This window comes from Thunnus albacares, chromosome 6 (assembly GCF_914725855.1).
Source record: "Thunnus albacares chromosome 6, fThuAlb1.1, whole genome shotgun sequence".
NCBI lineage: Eukaryota > Metazoa > Chordata > Actinopteri > Scombriformes > Scombridae > Thunnus > Thunnus albacares.
In genome coordinates, this window is record NC_058111.1 from 17455990 (window position 1) to 17482076 (window position 26087).

The 26087-nt window shown below is 40.7% G+C and overlaps 1 protein-coding gene across 1 annotated transcript in view; it reads right to left on the reverse strand.

Annotated features, from left to right (window-relative positions):
• Window positions 1–575: 575 nt before the first annotated feature.
• si:ch211-286b4.4 overlaps window positions 576–26087 on the reverse strand; it is a 54826-nt gene continuing 29314 nt past the window's right edge. Inside the window, exons 58-104 of the mRNA XM_044353624.1 lie at window positions 25292–25507; window positions 24403–24581; window positions 24029–24131; window positions 23729–23887; window positions 23387–23549; window positions 22910–23013; window positions 22626–22805; window positions 22025–22246; window positions 21422–21601; window positions 21106–21297; window positions 20453–20602; window positions 20238–20341; window positions 19162–19364; window positions 17706–17926; window positions 17398–17544; window positions 17091–17255; window positions 16770–16921; window positions 16381–16549; window positions 16031–16139; window positions 15368–15504; window positions 15020–15145; window positions 14200–14379; window positions 13252–13476; window positions 12974–13100; window positions 12594–12793; window positions 12254–12466; window positions 12001–12146; window positions 11438–11565; window positions 10455–10599; window positions 9377–9509; window positions 9067–9225; window positions 8837–8963; window positions 8524–8735; window positions 8258–8420; window positions 8005–8093; window positions 6491–6651; window positions 6273–6387; window positions 5552–5748; window positions 5416–5464; window positions 5175–5321; window positions 4703–5035; window positions 4450–4547; window positions 4266–4372; window positions 4100–4179; window positions 2182–2210; window positions 1943–2074; window positions 576–1590 (exon numbers count right to left, since the gene is read on the reverse strand). Of these exons, the coding sequence (XP_044209559.1) occupies window positions 1045–1590; window positions 1943–2074; window positions 2182–2210; window positions 4100–4179; window positions 4266–4372; window positions 4450–4547; window positions 4703–5035; window positions 5175–5321; window positions 5416–5464; window positions 5552–5748; window positions 6273–6387; window positions 6491–6651; window positions 8005–8093; window positions 8258–8420; window positions 8524–8735; window positions 8837–8963; window positions 9067–9225; window positions 9377–9509; window positions 10455–10599; window positions 11438–11565; window positions 12001–12146; window positions 12254–12466; window positions 12594–12793; window positions 12974–13100; window positions 13252–13476; window positions 14200–14379; window positions 15020–15145; window positions 15368–15504; window positions 16031–16139; window positions 16381–16549; window positions 16770–16921; window positions 17091–17255; window positions 17398–17544; window positions 17706–17926; window positions 19162–19364; window positions 20238–20341; window positions 20453–20602; window positions 21106–21297; window positions 21422–21601; window positions 22025–22246; window positions 22626–22805; window positions 22910–23013; window positions 23387–23549; window positions 23729–23887; window positions 24029–24131; window positions 24403–24581; window positions 25292–25507 (7622 nt within the window). The 3' untranslated portion in view covers window positions 576–1044. The remainder of the gene's footprint in view (window positions 1591–1942; window positions 2075–2181; window positions 2211–4099; window positions 4180–4265; window positions 4373–4449; window positions 4548–4702; window positions 5036–5174; window positions 5322–5415; window positions 5465–5551; window positions 5749–6272; window positions 6388–6490; window positions 6652–8004; window positions 8094–8257; window positions 8421–8523; window positions 8736–8836; window positions 8964–9066; window positions 9226–9376; window positions 9510–10454; window positions 10600–11437; window positions 11566–12000; window positions 12147–12253; window positions 12467–12593; window positions 12794–12973; window positions 13101–13251; window positions 13477–14199; window positions 14380–15019; window positions 15146–15367; window positions 15505–16030; window positions 16140–16380; window positions 16550–16769; window positions 16922–17090; window positions 17256–17397; window positions 17545–17705; window positions 17927–19161; window positions 19365–20237; window positions 20342–20452; window positions 20603–21105; window positions 21298–21421; window positions 21602–22024; window positions 22247–22625; window positions 22806–22909; window positions 23014–23386; window positions 23550–23728; window positions 23888–24028; window positions 24132–24402; window positions 24582–25291; window positions 25508–26087) is intronic.

The window sequence follows — 26087 nt, forward strand, 5'->3', positions numbered from 1 at the left end:
GGCACATAGCAGCCAATCTAAATGATAAGGCATATAATCTCAGGGAGCCACTGAACCCCACCCCCTCACACACACACAAACACACACTCACACGCACAAACACACACTCAGACACAGAGCTACAGGGCAAAGTCAGATTCAACCCAGGGGGACTTGGCACAGAGCTCTAAGCTAACACTGATAGTAAGTGAAGACTTGTTCCATCTGACCTTCTGATTTGGCTCACAGCCCCCTGTAGGAATACTCACTTTCTATTATAAGAGCCAGAACCCTGTGTGCCAATAAACCATCGAACCAGAAGAAAGCAGCAGTCCTACAGAATATACTTCTCTACTGGAGCAAGTCCAACAAGCTTTTAAGTTTGGATTGCTACTTTTAGTTTCATTTGATGCATGTTGATTGTAGAGAAAACTCATTGATGAAAGGAGCTTAAAGTAGAAAGAAAACCTGAATTTGTGTGAGACAGAGAAAGGCGGAAAGAGTTATTGCAGTTATATTCATGAAGACAAGATGGTCATCACCTTTACACAAGGGAGAGGTTGTTATGATCAGAAACCAACACAGAAGCACAAGTGTCACCTTTTGTTCATCCGGCTGAAGTTTATTGTCTCAATTAGAATGTGGTAATGAACAGAGCCTGTCTTGGAAGCCGGTATTAACTCCTGACTGAGAAACTATTTGGACAAGATGACAGATTGTGTCACACTGCTGCTTGTTGCCAGAAATTATTTCTGTCCACGATCACAGATAATTAAAAAGAACATAGCTGAGTATTGTTTTAAAGCTGGTGCAAAATAAGACGGAGGTCACTCACGTCATTCAACAAACAAGACAATATATTTTAGGATGTAATAGAATAGAATATAATACAATACAATTGCATTCCTTTATTGTTATTGCACCGAGTACAATGAAATTGAGTAGCAATCCTGACAATGCATTCACACATAACAAACAGCGATTAAAAATAGAAAGCACATAAAAAAGGCAGGTGACTGAGAAATAATGGTGAGAGAAGCAAATAAAACAACACACTTCTCATCTTCATTTATCCATATTCAGATCAGTAGCCCCCCACATGGCATCAATATCGGTATGTCCAGTTGTATTTTCAATTGTAATCTGACTATTTAGTTCCTCTGTTCCAGGGACACTGAGATGCAGCAGATCTTGGCTCTTTTGCATCTGGCAGTCAAGTAATGTGTCAAGGTTGGGGGTCTGGACAGTATCACTCCTCTGCTGGTCAGAAATATGACTCTCAGGTTTATAGCTACCAAGACCTCTGCTCTCTGCTGTTTGTTGGCCATGACTCTGGCTGGCTGGAATACTGTCCTGCCGCTGGCCCTCAGAGGGACTGCAGCCATCTACGCCAGGATAATGCTCGCTGTGCCCCCGCTGAGTGGTGTTGCTGTCTGTTTGTGTATGGCCTCTTGTCCTGTCTTTTGACTTGTCGTCATGCTGCTGGCACTGTCGGATCTGGCCTAACGTGATTTGGAGCTCATTGAGGCGCTGTGATACATAGCGTCTCTTCAGTTCCAGCAGGATTGTTCCATTGCGACTCAGGCATGGCATGCTTGTCGGAGTTGCCCCCTGCAATAGGATAGATCGCATATATTGTAGATGATGTGTGGGAAAAGACATCAGTGAATTCATGCACACAGTCAAACACATACACACACAATGATGCAAATATGCAAATGCAGGCACGCATCTTATTCATGCATACATATTCACACATTTTTCTCTTAAGTCACAGCTGAATAGGAGAAAATGAGCATGAACATCAAGTACATTGTAATGATTTATCACTAATCAACTTGATTTATCAATGTAATATGTCATTTATATGTGTGAAATACTATAAAAATGAGAAGCGAGAATGTCAAACAAAATATATCAGCATGTTGATATAATATTATTATACTGAGATCAAGCTAATTACCGCAGAATGGTTGCCAGCACTGTTCTCTCTCTCCTTTTGCCACGTGCTCATGTGAGCTCTCTTCTGTAGCTGCACACTCAGCTGCAAGAAAGACTCATTCATACGGTCTAGTTCTTCCTCTATACAGGACATCTGGAACAGAGGAAACCATGAAGTAACTTGTACGGCAGTGTAGCTCTGAAGACAATGACTATTCTCCCAGAAATTAAGAAGACTTGTGATTTGTAATTGAGAGATACCTGCATCGGAGTCCCTTTTGGTGGTAGCCCTGCAGAGATTAAACATGAGACTTTTGATTCTCGAGAATTAAAAAATTGATTTTAGGTAATTGTTTTAATAGAATCTGCATTAACGGGGAAGACACAATTGACACACTTAATAATTACAGTATATTATTATTGCATATCTAGCGGTAGAACAACCACTTATTCCCTTCAGAACAGCCTAAGTGCTCACTGGCATGCTGTCATGGACATCATGAACTGTGTTTGGAGGATATTGGACTATTCTTCTGGAACAAAAGCTCTTTAGGTGATGAAGGAAGTGAAAATTGACTTCACTCTCTTTCTCTCTAGGTCTTCCTCTAATGGTGATATTAAGATTATGTGAATTGGAGAGAAATGGAAAAGGGTTTGATTTCCATTTAAAACCGCAATTCACTTTGTTTATTTGTTTGTATGGGTTCATTATCATGGTGGAATATGAGAACTTCATGAGTTTAACAAGATTATTTGCTAGTTCTATTATGGATCAATGGATCTAAAACCAAATGTATGTTTTGAAAGCATTACACCCATCTCATATAAGACAAAAAAGGAAAGAAGATAGCAAGTCAGAACTTTATAAATTTTCCATTGATCATCACCAGTTCATGCATCTTTGTTTATTGACAATGAAGACCATGAATCATGGTTCAACAGTAAAGCTTGCTGAATGCCCGGGGCAAATAAAATGCCACATCGGGCTTGTAAATCTAGCAACTCACTTGCCCAATCAGGCAAGTGGTTAAAAAAAAGGTAAAAAATAAATAATAAAATAAAAAATGTTTCAATCATTTTTTTAATCATCATAAATTATGTTCCAGTTCTCTGGCACGCAACATAGCTCCCTTCCCTTGTACACATCGGAGAATATTGGGATGCGCTGTTGGCCAATCAAGAATTGAGTAGGCTAATAGTGTTATGCATGAAACAAACATCCCACAGGATTATGTGAGCACTGTCAAATAGAGGAATCAGAGGAGCATGTAATTGTTCACTGCTATAAATACTCTTGAGAATGAGAAATATTAAAGAGGGAAATCAAGAAGATTGGAGTGGAAGAAATGAGTCTAAAAATGTATGAGCCATCGGGTTAGGTAATCTATTACATTATTGAAAGAAACTGGCTTATCAAAAGAGTTTAGTGTTCAATGAAATATAAGGGGTGGTCATACCAATTTCAATATGCAAGAATGTTTGTTGCTTTGCATCTATGAAACTCTGTGTCCTTGGCTTGTTTCATGTACTTAAAGATTAAATATGACAATTAGCTTTAGTCTTTGTTGTTATTTGATAACTGCTCACAGATAAAACAATTTGTATAGGGGCAAGTAAAAATTGACTTCGAGCAAGTAGATTTCTGACCCACCTACCTGAGCGGGAAAGTGAAAAAAAAGCATTACCGTTGAACCCTGTAAATATCTGACTAATGGACTAAAGACTAATAACATAAAGATTGTGTCGATTGTGATTCAGATCTGAGTTCACATTTGAGGACTGAGGTTTATGTATGTTATTTATCAGACTTCTAAGTGATGATAAATTGTGATTTTAGCCACTGTTGTTTTTTGTTAATGTATGGCTGTTACCACTACTATATTTTTGCTCAACTGCCAAAGTCATAAACTATTATCAGACCTCTTATACTCTTGTTACTGTTGATACTGATAATTAACTTGTTCTCTGGTTGAGTGTAATACTTCATTCTTGATCTTGGAAACAGAAGTTTGACAAAAAATGTGCTGCAGAAAAAGATAGTGAGTAGACCTAGAATTAAGATTTATTTTTCCTTTTTTTTGTCAACTAATGTTTTTTTTGTATTTTACAGTAATTATTGTCAACCTTTTGCATATTACTTAACCTGATATGATAACATCATACGTGAAATATGTCTTACCTTTCTCTGTGTCCTCAGTTGAACTCGGTTTGATGTTCGAGATGAGCTGCTCTAACTTGAAGTATTTGTATTTCTCAAACCTAGATGGGGAGACAAGGAGAAAAGTTCATTGCATTATTAAAGTTGAATACTACACTCTGTAGTAGGTTTATTCTTTCTCACCAACCTGCTGGCTAGTAGATGCTCAGTGAACTGCGCCTCAGTGGGAACTCTAATGTTGAGAAATTCCTCAACTAACGCACCCTGTTGCCCGTCTGATGCATCGAGTTTTGACTGTAAAAAGAGATCTAAAATGTTATCCATAGCAACTTGTGCAGTCTGGGGGATTCATTCAAATAGCACTTACACACCTCTGCTGTGATCCATTTGAAAGAAAAGTTGAACAGTTGAAGGCTTAGAGCTGAAATGGCCTCATGGAGAGCTTGCATAAAGCTCTGGGGTTTGGATCCTGGATTTAAAAAAAAAAATCTATATATTGTTTCCAAAGAAGATTACATACTTAGTGCTTTCAAAGATGATTGTTAGAGCCATTATATTGTATTATATATGACTGTTGCAAAACCAGCACACAATATTGGGATCCAGGGCTCTCATTCTGATTACCTGATGCTATGTGGGCCATGGACTGCAGAATGGTAGCGATAAAATGTCCCACGTGCTGAAGCTTGGCCTCTGACAGATAAAGGATTTGATTGGTCGCATCAAAATAAAAGTCCCCTAAGCAATGTGCCAGCAGACCTTCATTAGAGGAAGATGATGAAACAGGGATAGATTTGGCCAGTAGCAGAAGCACAGAGGGGAACAAGGGGCAGTTTGCAAGCAGCTGCATCACCTGGCAACCAAACAGGAAAATGGCGGAGTGTTGAGGCGAGAGTTTGTCTAGTGCAGTTGGGATAAGTTGGACATCATGGTTCTCCTGGGCCGAATGCCCTAGAACTGTGAGAACAGATAGAAAATACTTTATTTAGGCATCATATCTAGCATAATTAGGTGTTACATTCATCCAGTTCACTATCTATTTCTGAGATCTTTAATTGAGGACTAAATACTGAAGCTTTTTATGGCGCATCTGTACCATTGTTGAGCTGTTGACTAGGATCACCTGCGGTGAGGTTATGCAAAGACAGCTGGATCTCTTGCAGGGTCCTGAATAAAGGAGATATGCTGACCAACTTGGACAGGTCATAATCACTTAGACAAGGGGCTGTGCTCTGTAGATGGACTAGGGTAGAGAAAATTAACATATGAGTGACACTTTGTAACCTCCTAATATTCTCAGAAATGCAATGAAACCCTTGTGTAGATTTGTTCCTTACTTGGCTCATGGGGAAGAGCTTCTGCTTTGGTCATATTCATCGATGAAAACTGGGGATATAAATTTGAAAGAGGAAATTATTCTTCACTTGATTATTCCAAGATATGTTACAAACAGAACAAAGACAACTATAATACCTGTGTGTAACACATGTTGGTGTCACCGATTTGGGTGTATCCAGCTTGTGGCTCACATTCCCTGGCATCAGGAGGAGCAGTATGGCAGTATGGGGGACTAGGCAAATCCTGGTTCTGCCAAGCATCTCCCGTCAGCCTGTATAAAAGAGCTTCCACTGACCTGAGAACAGCTCCCAATAATGCTATAGATGCCTCAGCTGGGTGATGGTGTAGTCAGTCCCATGCATACAACAGATAAGAGTAAAATGGAAGGATGTGACATAGGCTCCAGCCTCTAAAAACATGGCAACAAAAAAATACTTTAAATTCAAACAATGTACTCTGATAGTTCTTCTGTGTTAGCTTTAATTTAGCCGTAAAATGTGACAATATTGTTAAGAGGAATAGTTCCTCATTTTGGGAAATACGCTCATTCGCTTTCTTGCTGAGAGTTATATGAGAAGATTGATGCCATGCTCATGTTGAAGCTACAGCCAACACCTGGTTAGCTTAGTTAAGCATAAAGACTGGAAGCAGGGGGAAAAGGCCAAAGGTAATACAATCCACCTCCGAGGACCTCTTAAGCTCACCAATTCACACATTACATCTTGTTTGAGCTTTAGAGGTGCTGGTACACGGATTTTGTTACCTCCAGACAGAGCCATGGACATTTGTCTTCTTTGTTCCCTGGGCATTTCTTTGAAAACATCAGTCTCTCTATGTGATCATCATTCAGTTTTACCTTGTGTATCTCTCTCTCTCGCACTGCCATTTGATGGTTCATCCCTCATAGAATTATGGACTAGCAGCTCTTTAAGAAGACTCAGTTTTTTATGATCCATATTCTCAAAGACATTCTGAAAGAAAATACACAATTTCACATTGGGTTTTTTTTTCATTTTCTACCAAACAGAAAAGTCATTGGACGTTGTCATATTTTGTCAATGCAGTAAATCTCACCTTGAACGTTTCAGTCTGTTGGCAAATGTTTCTGTAGAACTCCTGTGTGTCTTTGCGGTGTCGGGCCAGTTGTGAGGCTATGTGGAGGTTCTGATCCTCTAGTTTGTCGTACAGAGTTTTCACATTGAACTCCTCTAAATCACAGCGCCCCAACACGCCTCCTAGATAGGACCAGGAAATGTCACCAATAAATGATGAGATATGAAGGAAAACATCACATCTGAACAAAAGTCCAGCAGACGACTATAGTTTAAGTCTTGTCATGCATCCTATATTTTTATATGACCAACTGTTGTTTTTTTGTTTTTTTAAGAACTGAGGAGACGCTATCATGATGACTGACTGCACCTTGAAATCAAAGGCTCCATAATAATGCAGCAGAGTCTCTCTAGCTTTTTAGCCATTCCAGGATGGAGCATGCAATGGATGATAAGTACTTGAATTAAGATTGCAGAGGCTAACTAGAGAGCTAGAGATAACAGCATAAGTCATTAGTGTGATATTAGCCATTATTTTCTCTATCATCAATCAAATGGGGAATAGGCTGTTAACTGCTACCAGGTCATGCGTGATGGTTTCATAATAGCTAGGCCAATGGACATTTAAACGCCTTATCAAGTTGCATGAATAATACAATAAGCAGTAAGTGAGAAACACTAAATCCAGTTCTACCTTATAGTCATTTCAAACATTTCAACCACCAGACAGAGCTTAAGTGTTTCTTTTTTTTGTTATGTTTTGTTTTTTCAAAGATTGGTTTATGATTAGGTTACTGAAGTGGCGCAGAAAATAAAAAGATTTAGAAGAGTTTTATTCATTAGATTGAACCAAAACATGGTTGCAGAATAATTAAGAAAGATCATTACTCATCAGGCTGGCTTTAGTAGACCTTAGTTTAAAAATTCCAAATAGTGTATACTCCATATTTGATTGGTGATGTATCTTGTAGACAGACACATCCAGTGGTGGTAATTTCAGCGTATGCCAGAAAACAATTCACAAAATCATTTAACTGGCCACAAATTCATTACACAGATAGCCTACGGAGGTGAGCCACTTCAGACAATAATGTGGCACTGCTGGCCATCTTCTAGCCCACACAAAATGAATGTCAGCCTGAAATGGCCCACATATGAAATGGCAAATATGGCCCAAATATCCCAAATCAAATGTGGGTAAAGATGCGGTCCTCTCAGGTATGTGTATTCTGGATGTGGGCCAGTTCTGGTTTATCTGGTTTGTTCTTGGTTGACATACAGCTTGCTTGTGGCCTAGATCTGGGAAACAGGAGCGGACCGCCTAAGTGCCATCATTCCAAGCGGTATGTGGGCCGAAAGAAAGTGCTGAAAGTGTCAGGTGTGGGCTGGATCTGGGCCACAGCAATTTTGCTATCTGAGTATGCATTCCACCACACCCACCGATTCCACCACAATTTCCTTACATCATTACCGATACAACATTTTCAAGAGGATTTGGGTAAAGCTAAAGCACATCATCACAAATAGTGATCTTACCTCCCTTTGAAACAGCAGGCTCTTCGGCCTCTGCTCCCTCTCCTACACCCCTTCTGCCAAGGAGGCCATCTAAGTTTGGGACAACTAGGCTGAAACACAGATGCAAACCGTGTTATTTTTATAAATCCATACATTTACACGTTATGTGATGTTATGATAATGAGAGAAAAGGGACATGGTATGTGCTACCAGGACACCCACCATTACCATCCTGACAATAAAATAAATCACCTCTTTTGCCAAGGCAACACACCTTTCTCCACTGCAAACACACTCCACTGGACAGAAGGGCTCCCCAAGGTTGCGCCACTTGGGCTTTGTCCTCCACTGGGACACAAGCTTTGCTTTGCCGGGCCGTAGAACCAGCACTGTGGTGGTCACAACCACAACTACCACCAGCAGCACACTCAGGATCCCTACGTACAGTTACCATTGTGTCATTATAAAATACCAAGGGCTAATTCATCACTGTCATACTCCTGTATGACAAAATTGTGAATAAACAACAAAAATACCCACCTGCAATCAGTCCCCAATCTGGTAGAAGGTTGAGTCGGTGCTGCTTGACAATCCCATACTTGACCAGCTGTGCCGGGGTCATGGGCTGGAAGACAGCGGCCCGAGGGTCACACTCTGTCCCCTCCTCACTCACAACGACCACCATACTCCACTCTGGAACAGCATTGTCCACAAACACATATTTCCCTGTTTCTGAAAACACATGGGCAAATCTGAGAAAGGGAGATGTGAGGATAAAGAGGTTATGGTCAGAAAATAGGATTCCAAATAATGAAAAATTGAAGCTCTACCTGCAATATTATCTGTGCACTACCTTGTGGAGTTGAAGTTTGTCTGCTTCATGAGTATCTGCAGACGTCTGAAGGCACCAAAGTCCCAGCTGGGGTTACTGTTAAACAGATGGTCTTTCTGATACACTGGAAAGTGGCTGAGATGGCGATCTTTGGGGTATAAATAGATTTAGAGAAAGATTTAAAGATTCAAAAGAAATATAACTCATACTGTTATGATAAAACCAACATTAAATGAAAATAGAGTGAGTACCCGTGTGGTTGATGGTGAGATGGAAAATGAGCATGTCACCAGAGGACAGACAGGCGACAGGGTTTGGGATACGAGGAAGGACAGCTAAGTCATAATCATCATCTTCTTCATCTGTGTCTCTCCTCTTCCGGGGTCTTGTATTTAGGAGTTCAATTGGTTCTGAGTAGAGGTCAGTGTCAAATTAAAATGCTTGGAGATTAGACGACCAATTTAAATGTTCAACTATTTCCCAATATAATAATACTGCATGCAGAAATCACATGGTTTGATCTGAGACATTAGGAAAAGAAAATTAATCAAGTCTAGTCACCTGAGAGAAGCTGATTAATAATCTCTTTTTGTGTCGGAATCCAGCCAAACACTCCTTCAGAGTCAAACTGGACCAAATGGATTTTCCCAATATTATTCGCATGGATATCTGGTCCTAAAACATCCATTACAGTCTGGAAACAAACACAAACAAGCCCAATGAGAACTGCTACTGCAGCACTATACCACAGCATGCTACATAAATTCAAGGAATAAAATGATGAGATATCAATATCTAATTATGAGTTGCTTTCTATAATAAATCTGACAGGGCATCATCTTGCATATGGTTACTGAGCTGAAGTGTTTGCACCATTTTGGAGAACCAAAAACAGAGGAAGAACTTTGGCATATTTCTGTATTTGTATCTGTGTATTCAATGTCTGTTTTGAATAATTATACTTTATGCATTTATGCATTACCATCGCTAAACATGTAGACTACATATATAATAATACAAAATATATACACAAAATAATTTATAGAGCAGATAATGTTAAAAAAAAGTTTTAAAAAAGTTATAAAAGTTAGGGGCACTAAGCATCTCTAAATCAGACAGCTTAATTTCTACTGTGTAGCCAAATCAAAGTCACAAAGCACAAAAATCCTCTCCCATAAGGTAAACAAACCCCCAAAGGTAAAATTCAATTTAACTAGACCCACTCAAATGCACACACACAAAACATCCACATCCATAAGGCTATCTTGTTGAATTTATTCTTGCATGGAGAGAAGAGTTCATTATTTAACACTTTCCTATGGCCATAATGCCATGGTATCACCAAATCTGCAGCTGCAACATTTTTCCAGGTATCCTGCTGAGACTGCAAAATTCTGATAAATGCTACACCAAGCTTTCCGACAAATAATCGATCTAGCTTGGACTCCACAGTTTGAGAAGTCTCCAGGCTGCATCAGCTAAATACTAATGTTGTATTTGTGCTTATATGTGTCTGGTAGTAGCCGCCTCAAAAAATCCTAATTCATATACAGGTTTAGTGTAATTAATCAATAATTGTGATGTAAATAAAAACTGCTGCAATATCAGATTTTCAATGGCCCTGCCACCTCTCCCTCACCCTGGCCCACACCACGCTGTCTCTTTCTTTGACGCTGAGCAGCAGGTGTCCATCTGGGGAGAGCTGGGCAGAGAGATGAGGCACTCTGGAAAGGCAGGAAGTGTTGCAAAGTTCCTCAGCAGACACATATCGCTCACACTGGCAGCTGGGGCATCAGGATTAAGCAGATAAGGCGAAAGACAAAAAGACAGTATATCAGATTATTTGTCACTTAAATCACTTCATACCTTTAAAGGAATACTATGCAGAATTTGTCGGTTGCTGTTTGTAAACACAACATTCAAAGTTGGCCCTTCCTCCCCAGCTCAATGACACCAGAGAGAGCTGAGAGCGCAAGCGAGAGAGAGAGAGAGAGAGAGAGAGAGAGAGAGAGAGACAGAGAGAGAGAGCGGTGGTAGCAAGAACAAAGCAGTGAATCGGATTTAAAAAAACATTATTTTCTGATTGTTTCACGGTGGCTATGTTCTAAAGGGCAAATAAACCTACACACCTCCACACAACCTTGCAGGAAGATGCTGCATTGCCAAATTTTATGTGAATGCAGCTGAAGCACACGCTTCATCCTGTCTGCTATGGCCTCTCTGTTCTACGTGCGTGTCTGTGATTGTGTGGAGCTCAGCCCCCCCTCAGTCAAATGGACACAGACAGAGAGCAGAAGAGAGAGACAGCAATGTAACCTGGTCGCTATGCTACAAGTCCTGACCTCACGCTCTGCGTTCTGTTATTGGCTGGGGGCTACATACCAACTGCCCAAAGTTTGACGCCCAGAATTGTCCTGAACATGCACTTCCAGTGGGTCATAACTGATGATTGAGAGGGATTATTTTGTATGAGTCTGTAAATTGTTTTGTTTTTTTAGGAAAATCCTGCATAGTAAGCCTTTAATTCAAATGTGGTTTGCAGCAATATTTTTTTTAAAGTCATGGATGTTGCAGGCCATTGTAAAGGTGCAAATTGAATTGAAAAATATTAGTGAGATTCACATGCCCATCTCCACATCCAGAGTTCCTCCATGCAGTCCGCAGGTGATATTACAGGAGTGGAGAGATGGGGACACACATTCTCTGGATGCTGCCAGTCGTACCTGTCCTGTGGCACACCGTCTGTTCACCTGAAACACACACAAATACACACACACACATACACATCTAAAGGACTTCAAACAAACAGACCTTACTGGTCATTACATCATTCATGTTTGATCCACTAGAGTATTTTCCCCATCTCACAGACATTAGAGGCGGTCTTTTTTACAGAGATTTCATTTGTGTAGGGCGACACTGTTAGGCAAGGGTTATGTTCATGTGCTGTGGAAAAGCACCAAAACAGACACTTGAGAGTTGGCTGCAATACAGCATCACATTCAAAGTTGACTTTGAAGGAGTATAATATTTTCAGTCTATACAGTTGCACAAGAACACATTTACTGTATTTCCATAAAATCTTTGAAAGGAAGAAATTACAAATTCACTGTCTAAATATGGGAAAATTAGATTAAAAAAGAAATAAAAACAAAATTATTGCTGACTTCAGGCCTAATGCTGACCTCAGGCTGGCAGTCCAATTCACTGTCAGATGTAGAGCTTTTGAAATCCAGTTCGTCATAGAAGATAAAACCAGTTCTGCACAAACATGAACCATCTGAGTGCTGGAATGCACGGTTCTTTCCAATACAGGTACAAGAAGAAGAACCTGTGGAAACAAATGAGACGCAGGACAAATTTGATAAAAAAATGAACATAATAATGTTCAGATAAAAGCATTTTATGTGATCTGAGGAACATCTGAAAGGGTAAAACCTGCAGGTGAGGTGGAGGAGCTGCCACAGGGAAAGCAGGCCTTCTGGGCGAGCAGGTGGTTGAAGGTGCCAACTGGACATGGGTGACAGTCCTCGATTTTCTCAGCATTAGTGAGGTTACCAAAAGAGCCAGGGGGGCATGGTATCTCTTGGGTGGATCCCATCGGACAGACATACCCAAGAGGGCAAGGATTACTCTTGTAGTGGTTTGTACCTGTTCAATTAAAATCAATTTACACTTAATTTTGAGTTAGGCATGAAATAATACATAATTTAAACATGAATTGAGATCAGGAATGATTTGTGGTGGTGAGTAATTCCTTTCTTTGCATGTAAAGTACCTGTGGGACAATAGTATCCTGGTGGGCATGGAAGGCATTGTGGGATAGGGGAGAGGTAGAGGTGATAGGTGCCACCCTCACACACACTACAGCAGCTGTTTTTGGATCCTCTGAGCCCACTGGTGTTGACAGGCATGGAGCCCCCTTCACAGGACTTCATGGCAGAGCTGTTGGCTGGGCAGTAGTAGGGAAATGGACAGCTGTGGAGCATGGTAACAAAGTTATTTATAAAACTTTAACCCCCACCTTGCAGAATCAGTCCAAATCCATTAAGCTATTATCATTTCAACGGTTAAAGCCTCTCATTTCCATGTCAGTCCTACAGACAGTCTTCCTTATGTGCCATGTTTTAGAATGCCGGACCATTTGAATGCACTCACAGTTGTTCGGGGGTGTTGTAGGAATGGGATCCCTCTGGACAAATGTAACCTTCAGGACAGACTTGAGGTTCAGCAGTCTGAGGTCCACAGTATGAGCCAGCTCTGCACAGCCTCTCTGTGACTGCACCTGAATTATAAGCAAAAACTCATTACTGCAGAACCTTATTATTTATTAAATTAAAATCACTATATTTATTATTAAAATAAAATATTCCATGCCATCACATACAGATTTTACAGATATATGGTAATATTATAAACTGTGTGGATAAACCTACCCATGGGACAATGATAAGAGGCCCTGCAGGGTATCCCCTCCACATTGGGCTTTCCTGTAGCCCAAGGATCTGGACAGAAGGTTCCCCCTGCACAGGGCTCACATTGGCTAGGTGCAGCAGCTCCAGGAAGGGACCTCTTGGTGCCTGGTGGGCAGAGAAAAGGGGGTCCAGACCCACTGCACCAATAACCAGGTGGGCAAGGATGGTTGGAGTAGTCTGTAAGCCCTGGAAAATAAAAATAAAAAATGTAGAAAACATATTACTTCACACAGTGAAACCATAATTTAAATAAATTAATTTCATCTTTGCATAAGAAATTATCAAATTGAGTGGGACCCTCAATGAAGTAACAAACACCTGAACCATTAAACTTATCAAAATGACTCAGACACAAGTGAAGTTCTTTGCTACTCATTATTTACAAAGCTTTCATGTATGAATACAAAGAATCAGAGAGAGGAGAGGGAGGAGACCATCTGCTGCACATCATCCAGCAGATAAAGTAACAATATGGTTTCAATTTCAAACATTAAGCATTTGTGAGGGAGATTAAAATAAGTTTTTCCTTTGTAAATCCACCCCTCAGTCATAACTGTCACCCCAGGTATGTTTTAAATTCAAGGCCTTCAATCACATTATACCTTCTCCACTCTTATCTCAGCTAAAGGCTCAGGCACAAGTATAAAGGTGTGCATGCCTAGTGAAATTAATACAACCTAGAAAGGCAAACTGCATTGAACTGTCCTTCCAAATGTGAATTCAAACCCACTCAAGAGAGGCATACTAAGGTGTAACGTTATACACTATTTTACAATTCATTACAAGATATAGCAGAAAGAAAAGAGAAAATATCACCTGTAATTTAAGGAATCTGTTACATTTGTAATTTTAATTAACCTTTTAAATTAGTAGGTTGTGGTCTATGGTGTGAGCTGCAGTGTGTCAGACCTGTGCTATTACAGTGAGAACCAGGAGGACAGGGCAGGCAGTCACTCTTGCTGCCTGCGCCAGGGGAAGCTCGATAGGTGTACAGAGGACATGGCCTGGGTCCTGTCTCTCCATTAGAGCTGCTGCCAGGTAAACCATCACAGTAATGACCAGCAGGACACAGATGAAGGACTGCATCTCCTGCAAACAAACAAACAAAATGCTGAAATATTATGAGGGGAAAAAAACAGTTTCATATTTTTATGTGAAGATTGTTTCAGTGCACATTTGTTACACTCCTTGCTTTCTGTTTGAGGAGTTGATTTCAAGATTTCAATATTTTATTGATTACTTTTAAGGCTCATCAAGCACTTGCCCCTGGCAATATTTCTGACCGGTAAACACTTCATGATCCCAGCCTTAGTCATCATTTTCAGGGCTCACCTGGCTGTCAGCCAGTGGTTTTTAGTCCCAGATCATGCTGGCATCCAATCAGTTTACACATAAGACTGTAATTAACTACGTGGTACGATAGACAGCAGGCAGTATGCTGTGTACAAAGCATCAGAATTGAAAAACTGCTCACCAAAGACAAAATGAGACTTTCACTGTAAGAATTCCAAAACTACGCAATGCCCTTTCTGCTAAGTTTTAATTGTCTAAATCAATGTCACAAACTCAGGCATTGCTTTCAATCATTTCTCAAACCCAATTTGTCCACAAAAAGGAGACTTCATAATGTTTAAAAGATTATCCTGCACTGTAATTCTGTAAACCTGACTGCATTAGCTACAAAAATACTTCAAAACACTCAAACATTAAGACTGTTATCAGTCTGTACCAGGTTTACACCAATGCTGAGGTGGGCACAGTAAGCAGTCCTGTAGGTTGGCACCTCCTGGGGAGCTTCTGACACTGTTTGTAGGACACGGCACAGCCTCCTCTGTGCCTTCAGGACAGTAAAAACCTAGAATAAAAAAATGCTTAGGTTTTTACAATTAACTTTAAAGAGTTAAATGATAAACTGACTGTCTGACTATACTTATAAGTTTGAGATAACTAATCTCAAAGGTCATCTGAGAACAACACTGTGCGGATAAACTGAATATCAATTGTTGCTAGCATTTAGGTTATTTGTTTGTTTGTTTGTTTGTTTGTTTGTTTGTTTTTAAGAATTGATGCATTGTACCTGGTGGACATGGTCCAGCACACTGCATGCCCCACTGACACTGGGTCAAGTCAGACATTGGTCCCTGCGGGGTTAAATCTGCACTCCCAGAAAGACAAAGATACCCTGCAGCACACACACCCTGGATCCTACCAGCTCTTTGGAAAATATACACTAGGTTAGTTTATCCATAAAACCACAAAATTCATTGCATACACACAAACACACACAAGCATGGGCAAGAATATTTCTGAAGACACTAGATTGCACACTTCATTAGATAAACAGCTTGATAATTACATAATTTCTACCATTTTAACCTCCCATAGTCATATTCAAATTCATTATATTCATCCATATTAAGGTGTTAATTTGGCTGTTCAGTGAACCGTGACTCCCGAAGCATGATATACAGTATTCCCTCCTTCTGCTAATTGTGAGTATAATCAAAGCAGAGAGCGTGTTTGCCTTTGAGCATGTATGCATGAGCACAGGATGTGCATGTGCCTAACTGTAAAGTATGTCTATATACATATCTGTGTGTGTGTGTGTGTGTGTGTGTGTGTGTGTGTACACACTATGTGTCTGGGTGTATTGTACAGTATGTGAGACAAGTGCACATTTGCGTGCTCATGCTTGCATGCAAATAAGCTGTGATGCTTCCAGTGAACCAGCGCTCTTTACCTGCAGAAGTTCCCTGGGGGGCAGGGTAAACACTCTCTCTCTTCCTGTAGCCCTCCCTGGTTTGGATGAGTATATGTCCCATTAGGACACGGCTGAGGCACCATGGTGCCTGACAAAAGATGCAGAAGAACAGAGACAGGCTGCATGATTTATTACATAGTAATTACCACAATGGCAATAAGTGCCATTAAGTACAATTTTTTTTGTTGTTTTATTTTGGACTAAAACACAAATCTGAAAGGGAGTTTTGTGTCTTTTTTGTTTTCTTTGTGATGGTTTATAATATTATACATACATGGAAATTAAATAAAAGTTGTCATCCTCTGCAGTCAAAATCGTACATAGCATACCTGCAGGGCAGAATGAGTGTGGTGGGCAGGGCCATGGCTCTCCTATTATGGCCTCCTCACAGTAGAATCCAGGTCGGCAGGGAATGCAGCTATCTGAGCCCAGGTTTGGCTGATACTCTCCTGTTGGACAAGGCAGGGCTAGGGCAGAGCCTTCTGGACAGTAGTGGCCCTAGGAGAGAATGGAAATGACCAAAGTGCAACTGAGGGGTGGCATTCAATGCAGCAGGACATTAATGATAATCAACGTGGCACAAGCTTCTCTAAGATAGCTTAGAGATACTGTTAGGTAGACAATAACAACAATGGATATGTGAAGGACAGGGAAGGGAATTCAGTGGAAGACAGGGAGCACAGATAGAAAGAATTAAAGAGTACATGAATAGCCTTACCTTGGGACAGAGGAAGGCATATGGAATGGTTGAAGAGAAGTCAAAAGGGCAGTAGAAACCAGCAGCACAGGGCCCACTGGGGTTGGCCAGACCTTCAGTAGAACAGTAATGACCTGCAGGACAGGCAGAGCAGCTTTCCATCGACACACCTCCTATGAAAGAAGAACAACAGATACCAGTGAGGAGATAAAGTGACAGTGACAGAAAGCTGTTTCTCACAGAAGAGAAAATGGCATGATATTAGAATCTATTTCAAAAGCCAAGACATGGTATCTAACAGAAAAAACATTATTTCATAATGTGTGTAAACATTATGAGTACCAGTGGTGTTGCGGATACTGCCAAGAGGACAAGGAATTGGGGAGAGGCAACCTGCTGGACAATAGTGGCCCACAGGACAAGGCCCATTCCTGGGGAAGTTGTCAGAGCTCTGCGGTGTTGGCCCTATTGCTTCACCTTGGCAGAAATAACCCTGCAAACATAAACCTAGACAAAAACACACAAACCCTATAAATTTCCTCATCAATTTGCTTATCTGTTATTAAATTGTTGAACCAGCATACAGGTGCATACGTTTTGTTATAAGACAAAAGTCATATCACTAAACATCTCTATTGTATCTGTGCACCTTGTGGTGTTGATGCTCCATATGAGCTACAGTACACTCCAGAGGGACAGGCTGTGCACACAGAGAGGGAGTGTGCTCCTGTCTGATTACTTAGAGTCCCTACAGGGCAGGGTTGAGGCAGGGCTGTCCCAGCAGGACAAAAATGACCTAGAAAGAGATCATAACAGTTATCAAATATTAGTTTATTATTAATGTAGCAACATTAGGAATTATCCCACTGGACAGTACTGCTGTTATGTAGTTTAGAGTTGTGTAGACTTGCAGTAATGATCTGATTTATACTTGAAGATTATTATCACCATCCTCACCAGCTGGGCAGATCGAGGGCTCTTTAGTGGCTGACGAGGAACACATGGTCCCTCTGGGGCATATTATGCAGTGGGCTGCTCCAGGGGCTGGACTGTAAGTGCCAGGCTCACAGGGAACTTCACTTGCTGAGCCAACAGGACAGCTATGGCCAGCGGGGCAGAGGTAGCCATGGGAACCATCAGATGGGGTGGGACTGGAGCTGCCACCCAGGCAAACGTACCTGTAGGCATAAACAGGAAAAACAAACTTCATATCACAAATATTGCTTCAAGTTGCCATTAGTAAGATCCCACAATCTGTCAGTGAGAAAATATCATCTTTTGGAGAAGTTTGAGAAAACATTTTAATGAAAGTATTCAGTGTCAATCAAGGCCACTTCAAATTTCAATGATGAAGGTTATTAGAATTATTAGTTTTACAATGGTAGGTAGTGTTCTCAAGTAGAGCATGGCTATGGAATGTTAATTAAAAAGGCAGATTTTCAATGAGCAGCATTTCTGTTTACAGTCACTGTTGTATTGATACATTGAAACTAGTACATTTGAATTCAGGGCAGTTCACATTGTTCAATCAATGTAATTAAAATAATGTCTAACCAGAAATCTGTGATAAATAGCCCCAAGAATGCAGGTACTGAAAATTGAAATGACATATGTTGAAATTAGTTTCAGAAGCAAGCATCATAAGTTGTAAAGAGTAGTGTTTCCAAATTAATGTAAATGCTTTGATATCTGGTGGTGATTAGTGTCAAATAAAATAGAACTTGTTTTATGACTTTTTAATTTCACTGAAGTCTAATTCTGTAGTCGACTCAGATCATAGATCCTATTTATACCTCAAGGATGGAATAGAAAATAAACTGAGATTCTGTAACCTTGACACACACACACACACTGCTACAGCCACTTTAAAGTGGGTTTTATCTGTTTAAGTATTCACTGCAGAGCATACTTTACGACCAAAATGCAGCTTTTACCAAAGTGTTTGAATTTTGTCCTGCTGAAGAACACTGCTCCCTCTCCTGCTGAGACTCAACAGACGCTCAGGTAAAGACTGTCTGCTTGCCTCAATTATCTGTCTGATTCAGTTGTTTGTGAGTATACTGGCTTGCAATTGATTTTTGAACACCGGATATCCTGCTGACATAATGGAATGGTCCCTTGAATCTATGTATAAATCTTTTGCACAAATCTTAAAATAAAGGCAGAAGGTGAGAAACAGAAAAGGTAGGGGAGAGACAGAGAAATAATAAAATTATTTTATTTTTAAGAAAGAAGAAAAACAATTTCAAAGCAAAACTATTTTCATGACCACCTCCTGTCTAGGTCAAAGGCAGCTAGTCAAGTGAACTGTCTGAATAATATCCATCAAGGACAAAAGAACAGTATGTCTCTCTACTCTCAGACAGAGTGGAGAGGTTTTAAACTGAAAAGGCGAAAGAGCAAAGGTGATTACCCAGCATGACATGGGAGAGCATCTGAGAGCTCAGCTATTGCAGGTCTGTCACAAAACAGTCCATGGGGGCAGGGTGGGCATTCCTCTAGCCCCTTCAGTCCTTGGAAGATGGAGAGAGAGCCTGTGGGGCAAGGGAGTGGATAGCCAGTGCCGGAGGGGCAATAGTAGCCAGAGGGGCAAAGATGGTTTCTGGTAGAATTTGCCTGAGATAGAAATAAAAAATAAAAACTCTAATGCAGTCTGTGTCATAACACACAAAATGACAGCGTTTATTTATATGCTTTGATGCATAATGTCCTAAGGATGCATGCATGGTAAAGCATGCATTGCTTGCATGTAGTAACAAGACTTAAAGTCGAATATGGTCAAGTCTAAAGCTAAAATATTACATCCTGCAATACAAAGGTGCTTGATGAAAGTTAAAATAATGATTTTCCTATTGTTAAAGCCTTATAAGTAGTGGGACTTAAAATGTGATTTGGAAGGGTCATGTGGTTGTTAAACTATAGCAATTTACTCCCATTTATTACAATTTCATTAATTATCATTTATCATAGTATAAAAATGCTCAGCAATATGGCAGTCTTCTATTTGATTATGCAGTATGTTGTGCTGAAATTTTTTCCCCTCAGGGGGATATTGAGGAAAGCTTATGGGCTGACCAAAATGGGGAGCAGAAATCAGTTCAGTGAAATTCATGGTAAACACAGTTAGATTCTGATATTTTTTGTGTACCAGTGGAAATTTAAGTTTGATGGTGGTGCTAGAGGAAAAGCAATCCATTGCCAAGACACCATTAATAACCACAACAAATTTCCAGGAAATGTGATTTTGATAGCTTGTGTACAAAGTTCCACTTGATGGTGTTGTTGGAAGAAAGCTAATGAGGAGTCTTTGGTCTTTCTTGTGGACATAAGAAAATTTTGACATGAATTGTGAATTGACATGAAAGGTCAAAAGGTCACCAATATCAGTAAGAATCATTCTTTGGGGGCAAGAGCTGACTGGCCAACTACTTACTGACCAACATCACAAGGTTATGGACCTACAGAGACAAAAGAGAAGAAGAACAACACCTGATACTCAGTAGAGTTAGGGCTGGTTGATCCAGCTGGACAGTAGTATCCTGCCTCACAGAGTCCTGTGGGCTGCGATAGACCAGATTGAGAGCAGAACATTCCTGCCAGAAAAAACAACAAAATAGAACTCATCATCATCAAATATGAAACACATTCACTTAACTGTGAACAAGTATTTTTTTTATTTAGTTAGGGGTTTATCCTTTCTATACCAGCAGGGCAGGGCAGGCAGGTATCAGGACTTGAGGCTCCGAGCTGGTTCTGCACAGTCCCAGGTGGGCAAGGGAACTCCAGTCCTAGTGTCAGTCCTGGAGGACAGTAGTATCCAAAGGGACACAGTGCGGGCTGTACAGTGCCTTCAGCTGAACCACATCAGAGAGAATGAATAAAAGACTGACATATCTGACGAAACCTTCTTAGACTTTGAAAAGATACAGCTGTATTATGAAGGACACTTTGACACTGTCAGATCAGTTGTCAGATCAGTTGTACCCTTTTCCCTAAAGATGTATTGTATAATATCTGCTTCAATTAATAAAACTGAGTGCTCCCCTGAATGACACTGAGTATCCCTCATGGAATGGGTATGAATCCATTGCTTTCTTTAAAAAGACAGCATATGAGTTTGTAAATAATCAGCAGCTAGCTAGCCAATGATTCGTATCCTTTTGGTGTGTCTATAATCATAGCTTAAAAATCAACTCATGAAAAACATGTCCTGTGGCTGCACTGAATGATAATCTATGGTGACTACTATTGGAAGATAAATTGTATTCTCTTCTTCCTCTTTCCTCTCTATCCTGCATGGATTTCGTGGTGGAAAAACACCCTTGCTCTTCGTGCTGAAGAAAACTTTTGGACTCACCTTGACAGTAGTATCCAGGGGTACAGGTGGTGCAGTTGTCCTGGTGTGTGTTGCCTGCTCCAGAGCTAAATGTCCCTGCAGGACAGGGCATGGGGACTGGTGCTCCACTGGGGCAGAAGAAACCAGCTGGGCACAGAGCCTGGTCTGCTCTGCTAGAGCCCCAGTCACAATAAAACCCTGCCCAACAATCACCTAAAACACACAAGGGGAAAAATGCATTTAAATATAAGAGATTATCTTTATAACCCATTAAATCAGCATTAAAACATGGAAAGCATTAAAACATGGAAACCTAGCTGTCTTTCATTCTGTTTACCTGCTATAACCCCCTGTTGGCAGAAAACCCCCGGGGGACAGAGAGATCCAGTTCTGTTGTCAGTTGGGTTGGGAACCGTGGCACCCATCAGGCAAAGAAACCCAGCAGCACACGATCCAGACGGCTCAATCAAACCGTCAGACCCACAGAACAGACCTGCTGGACACACTAGGCACTCACCTGTAAACAAAGAGAGTGACAGCTTTGACTTCAGTCCTAACAGCAAAACAAGCCACCTGCTAGGTGAGATCCATCAACATGTCTCCGAAACAACTGCACACAGATGGAAGTGTCAATTTCTTGAATCAAACAAAAATTGAGGAAGATCATTTCAAGAAAAACAAAATTTGGTTCACAGGCCTTGAACCTGGTTTATTTTATTGTAGAAAAGTGCTTACCTTGACTGCAGATTTTTTTAATCTTGTCTGAAGGAAAATCTTATTTGAATAATCAATAACATCCTAAAGGCCTCGAGAGTACACCACAAAATATTTGCATAGTCAAGTAATTTACTTTCATATCCAGTCTCCAAATTATACTTTTTTCAAAGAGGGTTTATTATTCCACTTGTTCCCTTTTTTCACAAAGGTTCTGCCTTTTCACCTGTGGTGGTGAGACCCGGGCTGGGGTTGTATGTGCCTTTAGGGCATGGGAGAGGCTGACTGTCTGGACTCTCCCTAGGACAGATGTAGCCAGCTGGGCAGGGCAAAGGGCTGGAGAGTCCAGTGGAGCTCCCCCTGGTGGGGCTGGGACTGGGGGACTGGCAGTGGTACCCAGGAGGACAAGGGTTACACTCTTTCTGGCCGGATAAATCCTGGAACCAGCCTGGCAAAGACATTTAAATGGTAAATGGACTGCACTCATATAGCGCCTTTCTAGTCTTCCAACCACTCAAAGCGCTTTACACTGCAAGCCAACATTCTCCCATTCACACACACATTCATATACTGATAGCACCGATGACTACCATGCAACCTGCTCATCAGGAGGAGAATCTAATGCACTCACACACACCGATGGCACAGCCATCGGGAACAATTTAGGGTTCAGTATCTTGCCCAAGGACACTTTGACATCCGATTAGTGGATGACCCTGAGCCACAGCTGCCTCACATTTAAACGGCAGCAACATCTTGAGCGACAGACAGAAATTGTGACAGAAAAAGTAATATTTTACAGTTTTATACAGAATCTTTTTGTTTACCAAGAGGACAAGGTTTGCAGTCATCTTTGCCTTTTCCTCCAGTCTCATTCTGGTAAGAGCCAGCTGGGCAGGGTGAGGGTACACTGCTGCCCTCTGCACAGTAGTGCCCTGCTGGACAAACACTTCCAGATACACTTGACATTGGAGCAGCAGTATGAGATCCCTCTAGACAGTAGAATCCTGGGGAGAGACACTTTTATAAAATGTTTGCAAAGCAACACTTTCATGTAAAGTGGGATAATGTGTCACACTAACATAATTGAATTTTCAGTCTTGTTTCTTACCAGGCAGGCAGGATCCAGAGACTGCAGAGAGGCCAGTCTCTGAGCAGTAGAAACCAGGACTGCAGCTACGACACTGAGACTCATCCACAAGCCTGCTTTGCTGACTGTCATAAGATGTGAATATATAAATAACAATAAACTACAAGAGAAGTCGAGTGCTATGCTGTTTGGATAATAATTGCTGAGTATTGCATCACCTTAGAGAATTTTAAAAAGGATGACACATCAGATTATATCTCGTGTTTAAACACATTGTGGCAGTGACACCAACAAAAACTTGGACATGGATCATTACCTGACTTTGCCTAAATATCTACTTGTGAGATCTATTAATTTTTAAAAAAAAAAAATCAATATTAGTTGAGGATACCTAGACTACACCGTTTAGTCACCAGCTACAACAACAGTGGCTCAAATCCTATAGATGTAATTCAAACAAAGATTATTAAGTACATAGAGATATTGCTCAATATCCACCTGAATGTTCCTTTGGGGCATGGTCTTGGTATAAAAGTCCCCTCAGAGCAATAGAAACCAGGAGGGCATGGGAATCCAGTCAGACTGTCTGATGGTGAAGGTTCAGAGGCTCCTTCAACACAAACAAACCCTGCAGCACATGGGCCACTGGGGGAAGACCTCCCTTAAAAGGAATATCATTCAAGCAAGATTTTTATCACTCAAATAACAGAGCAGCTATTTACTTCTAATTGTTTCTGGATTACACTTATAAATCTAAACTGCAGCCATTTGCAAAATGGTCAACTGTGAGAAATAGAGAACAAGCAACTAATAAGGGTCAAAAACTGTGATGTATTGTACCTGTTCCTTTACAGTACATCCCAGGGTCGCACAATGAGCACTGCAGTTCCTCAACCAACCCTGTCCTGTTTCCATAGGTACCTGCTGGACAGGGATGCTGATTTGCTGATCCACTAGGACAATAAAATCCTTTCTCACATGAAAGTGGAAGGATCATTCCTGATGTGCATATGAAAAAAAAGAACATTTTTCATTTTGGTTGCTTACAAAAAACAGCCATTACCTTAATGTCGACTATATTTACGTCCCCTGCTGCTAAATGCTTTGTCATTCAATGATTTGTCAACACATCAGTTTTACCTTGATATTCACAATAGAAACCAGCAGGACATGTCTCACAGCTGCCTTGGCTTTGTCTGAGCTGGTAGCTGCCTGGGAGGCAGGCTGTCTGTCTGACACTGCCCTAAAGCAACCATTAGTGATTTTATTAGATTTTATATCTGGGGAACAACATGCATCGTTAGGCATTATCATGGTTGCAACGACAGTGAAGACCAAGAAAGACAACACAGGACAAACTGTCAAGCAAACAGGAGGAAAACAATTGACTCATGGCATGCAGCAATGCATTTGTCATGACAGAATGAAAGACACGGCCAAGGAGGAAGGCATCACATGCAATGTTCAACAATGATGACTGACAATAGCTTGAAGACTTGTACTGCATGGCTGACCTTCTCACAATAATGTCCCACTGAGCAGACATGTTGCTGTGGTCTTTCAGAGCTTTGTCCCTCAGGACAGTAGTAGCCTTCTGCACACTGGCCACTTGGCTCTGCTATGCCTCTCTGGTGGCAGTAATGACCTGGAGGACACAGCTGGCAATCCTCAACTGTAGATCCACCAAGGGAACCTGATAGCAAACAATATACATCAATTAGAAATAAATTTATTCATTTATATACTTTTGAATGTTTTTCATTGTTTTGTGTTTTATCTATACATCATTGTATACACAGAATTTGTTGACATACAAAATTAAATCACTGATCACTTCATAAGTTAATGTAATGAAAGCATTAAAATAGATAACAATATTAATTAAATGAAAAGTACATACCTATTCCCTCATCAGTTTCTAATTCATAACCATACAAAGGAGCTACAGCACATTTTAATAGGATTCTGGTTGTCTGCCGCGAGACAAGAATACAGTTACACGATTAAACCACTTTGTGACTGAAATTATTCATAGGCACCCAAGGGGGAGAAAAAGGCTTCAATGCAAGTTTTCATATTTCTCTGCATCACTGAACTGCAAAGATAGACACCGGTTCATGTAAGAACATAAGCAAGAAAAACTGACAATTGGTGCAACAAAGAGGATTAGGTGTTGTAATTCACAGTTTAGTATTGTGTTTGATTACTCACTCATCATTAATTCATGACCAAAAAGGGCAGGGGATTACTGACTTGTCCTAAATTGTCTCTCTTTTCAAAGGAAGAGAAAACAGGTAGCATGCAGTTTTCTATTGATAATAAAATTGTTCACAAAAATCAAACAATATGCAAGATTATATCGAATCTAGAAGCTACAGCTAAATAACAAGAGTGACATCTTACTTTTTATTGTTCCAAGAGGGCAGGGGAGAGGGAGAAGGGTTCCAAGTGGGCAGTAATGCCCTGCAGGGCAAGAGGTGGTATGAGAGTCTAAAGAGCCTCTAGGACAGTAGTATCCTGCCGCACAGGATCCTGCTGGGGCATCTAGACCAGCTTGGTTACAGTACGAACCAGCCTCACAGGGGTGGGGGTAGGCAGAACCCAGTGGACAATAGAAACCTGAAAAATAGCCACAAAGTATCACTGAAGTAAATCAACTTCAGTGAGAGCAAAAGTCCAATCAAGAGGTCTACTGGTCTTATGCACACACTCCCTCTAGAGATAGAGGATTTTCTCAAAGTCTGAACTTTCCATTCCCACACTCTTATTTTCTGCTTCTTCTATTTACAGTTAACCCACCAGATTTTTTTCAAGGTTTCCAGGGGGCAGTAATTACTTTGCTGCAAGAATTTAAATCGGTTCCTTGCTGGTCTGACATCGGCTGTTTCATTTCAGTGCAGCTATTTTATCCGCACTACCACCCAACCATCTTCAGCTCCTCAAGAGGGAAGTCCAACTCCAGCATTTAGACTTTCAGGTCTACAACTAGGGGAATTTGAAGTTTCAAGATTGAGTTTCATCTGCAGGAGGAATTCTAATGTGATAACCACCAACATCTTGGCTCCATTTGTGCATGAACAAAAACCAAATAGTTTTGCCCTGATTGAAACATATTCCATTCATTATTTTTAAAAACAAAGTCCAAAGAAAATCAAGATGAAGTGGTGTTAAAGCTGGACTATACTGCACACACTAGGCA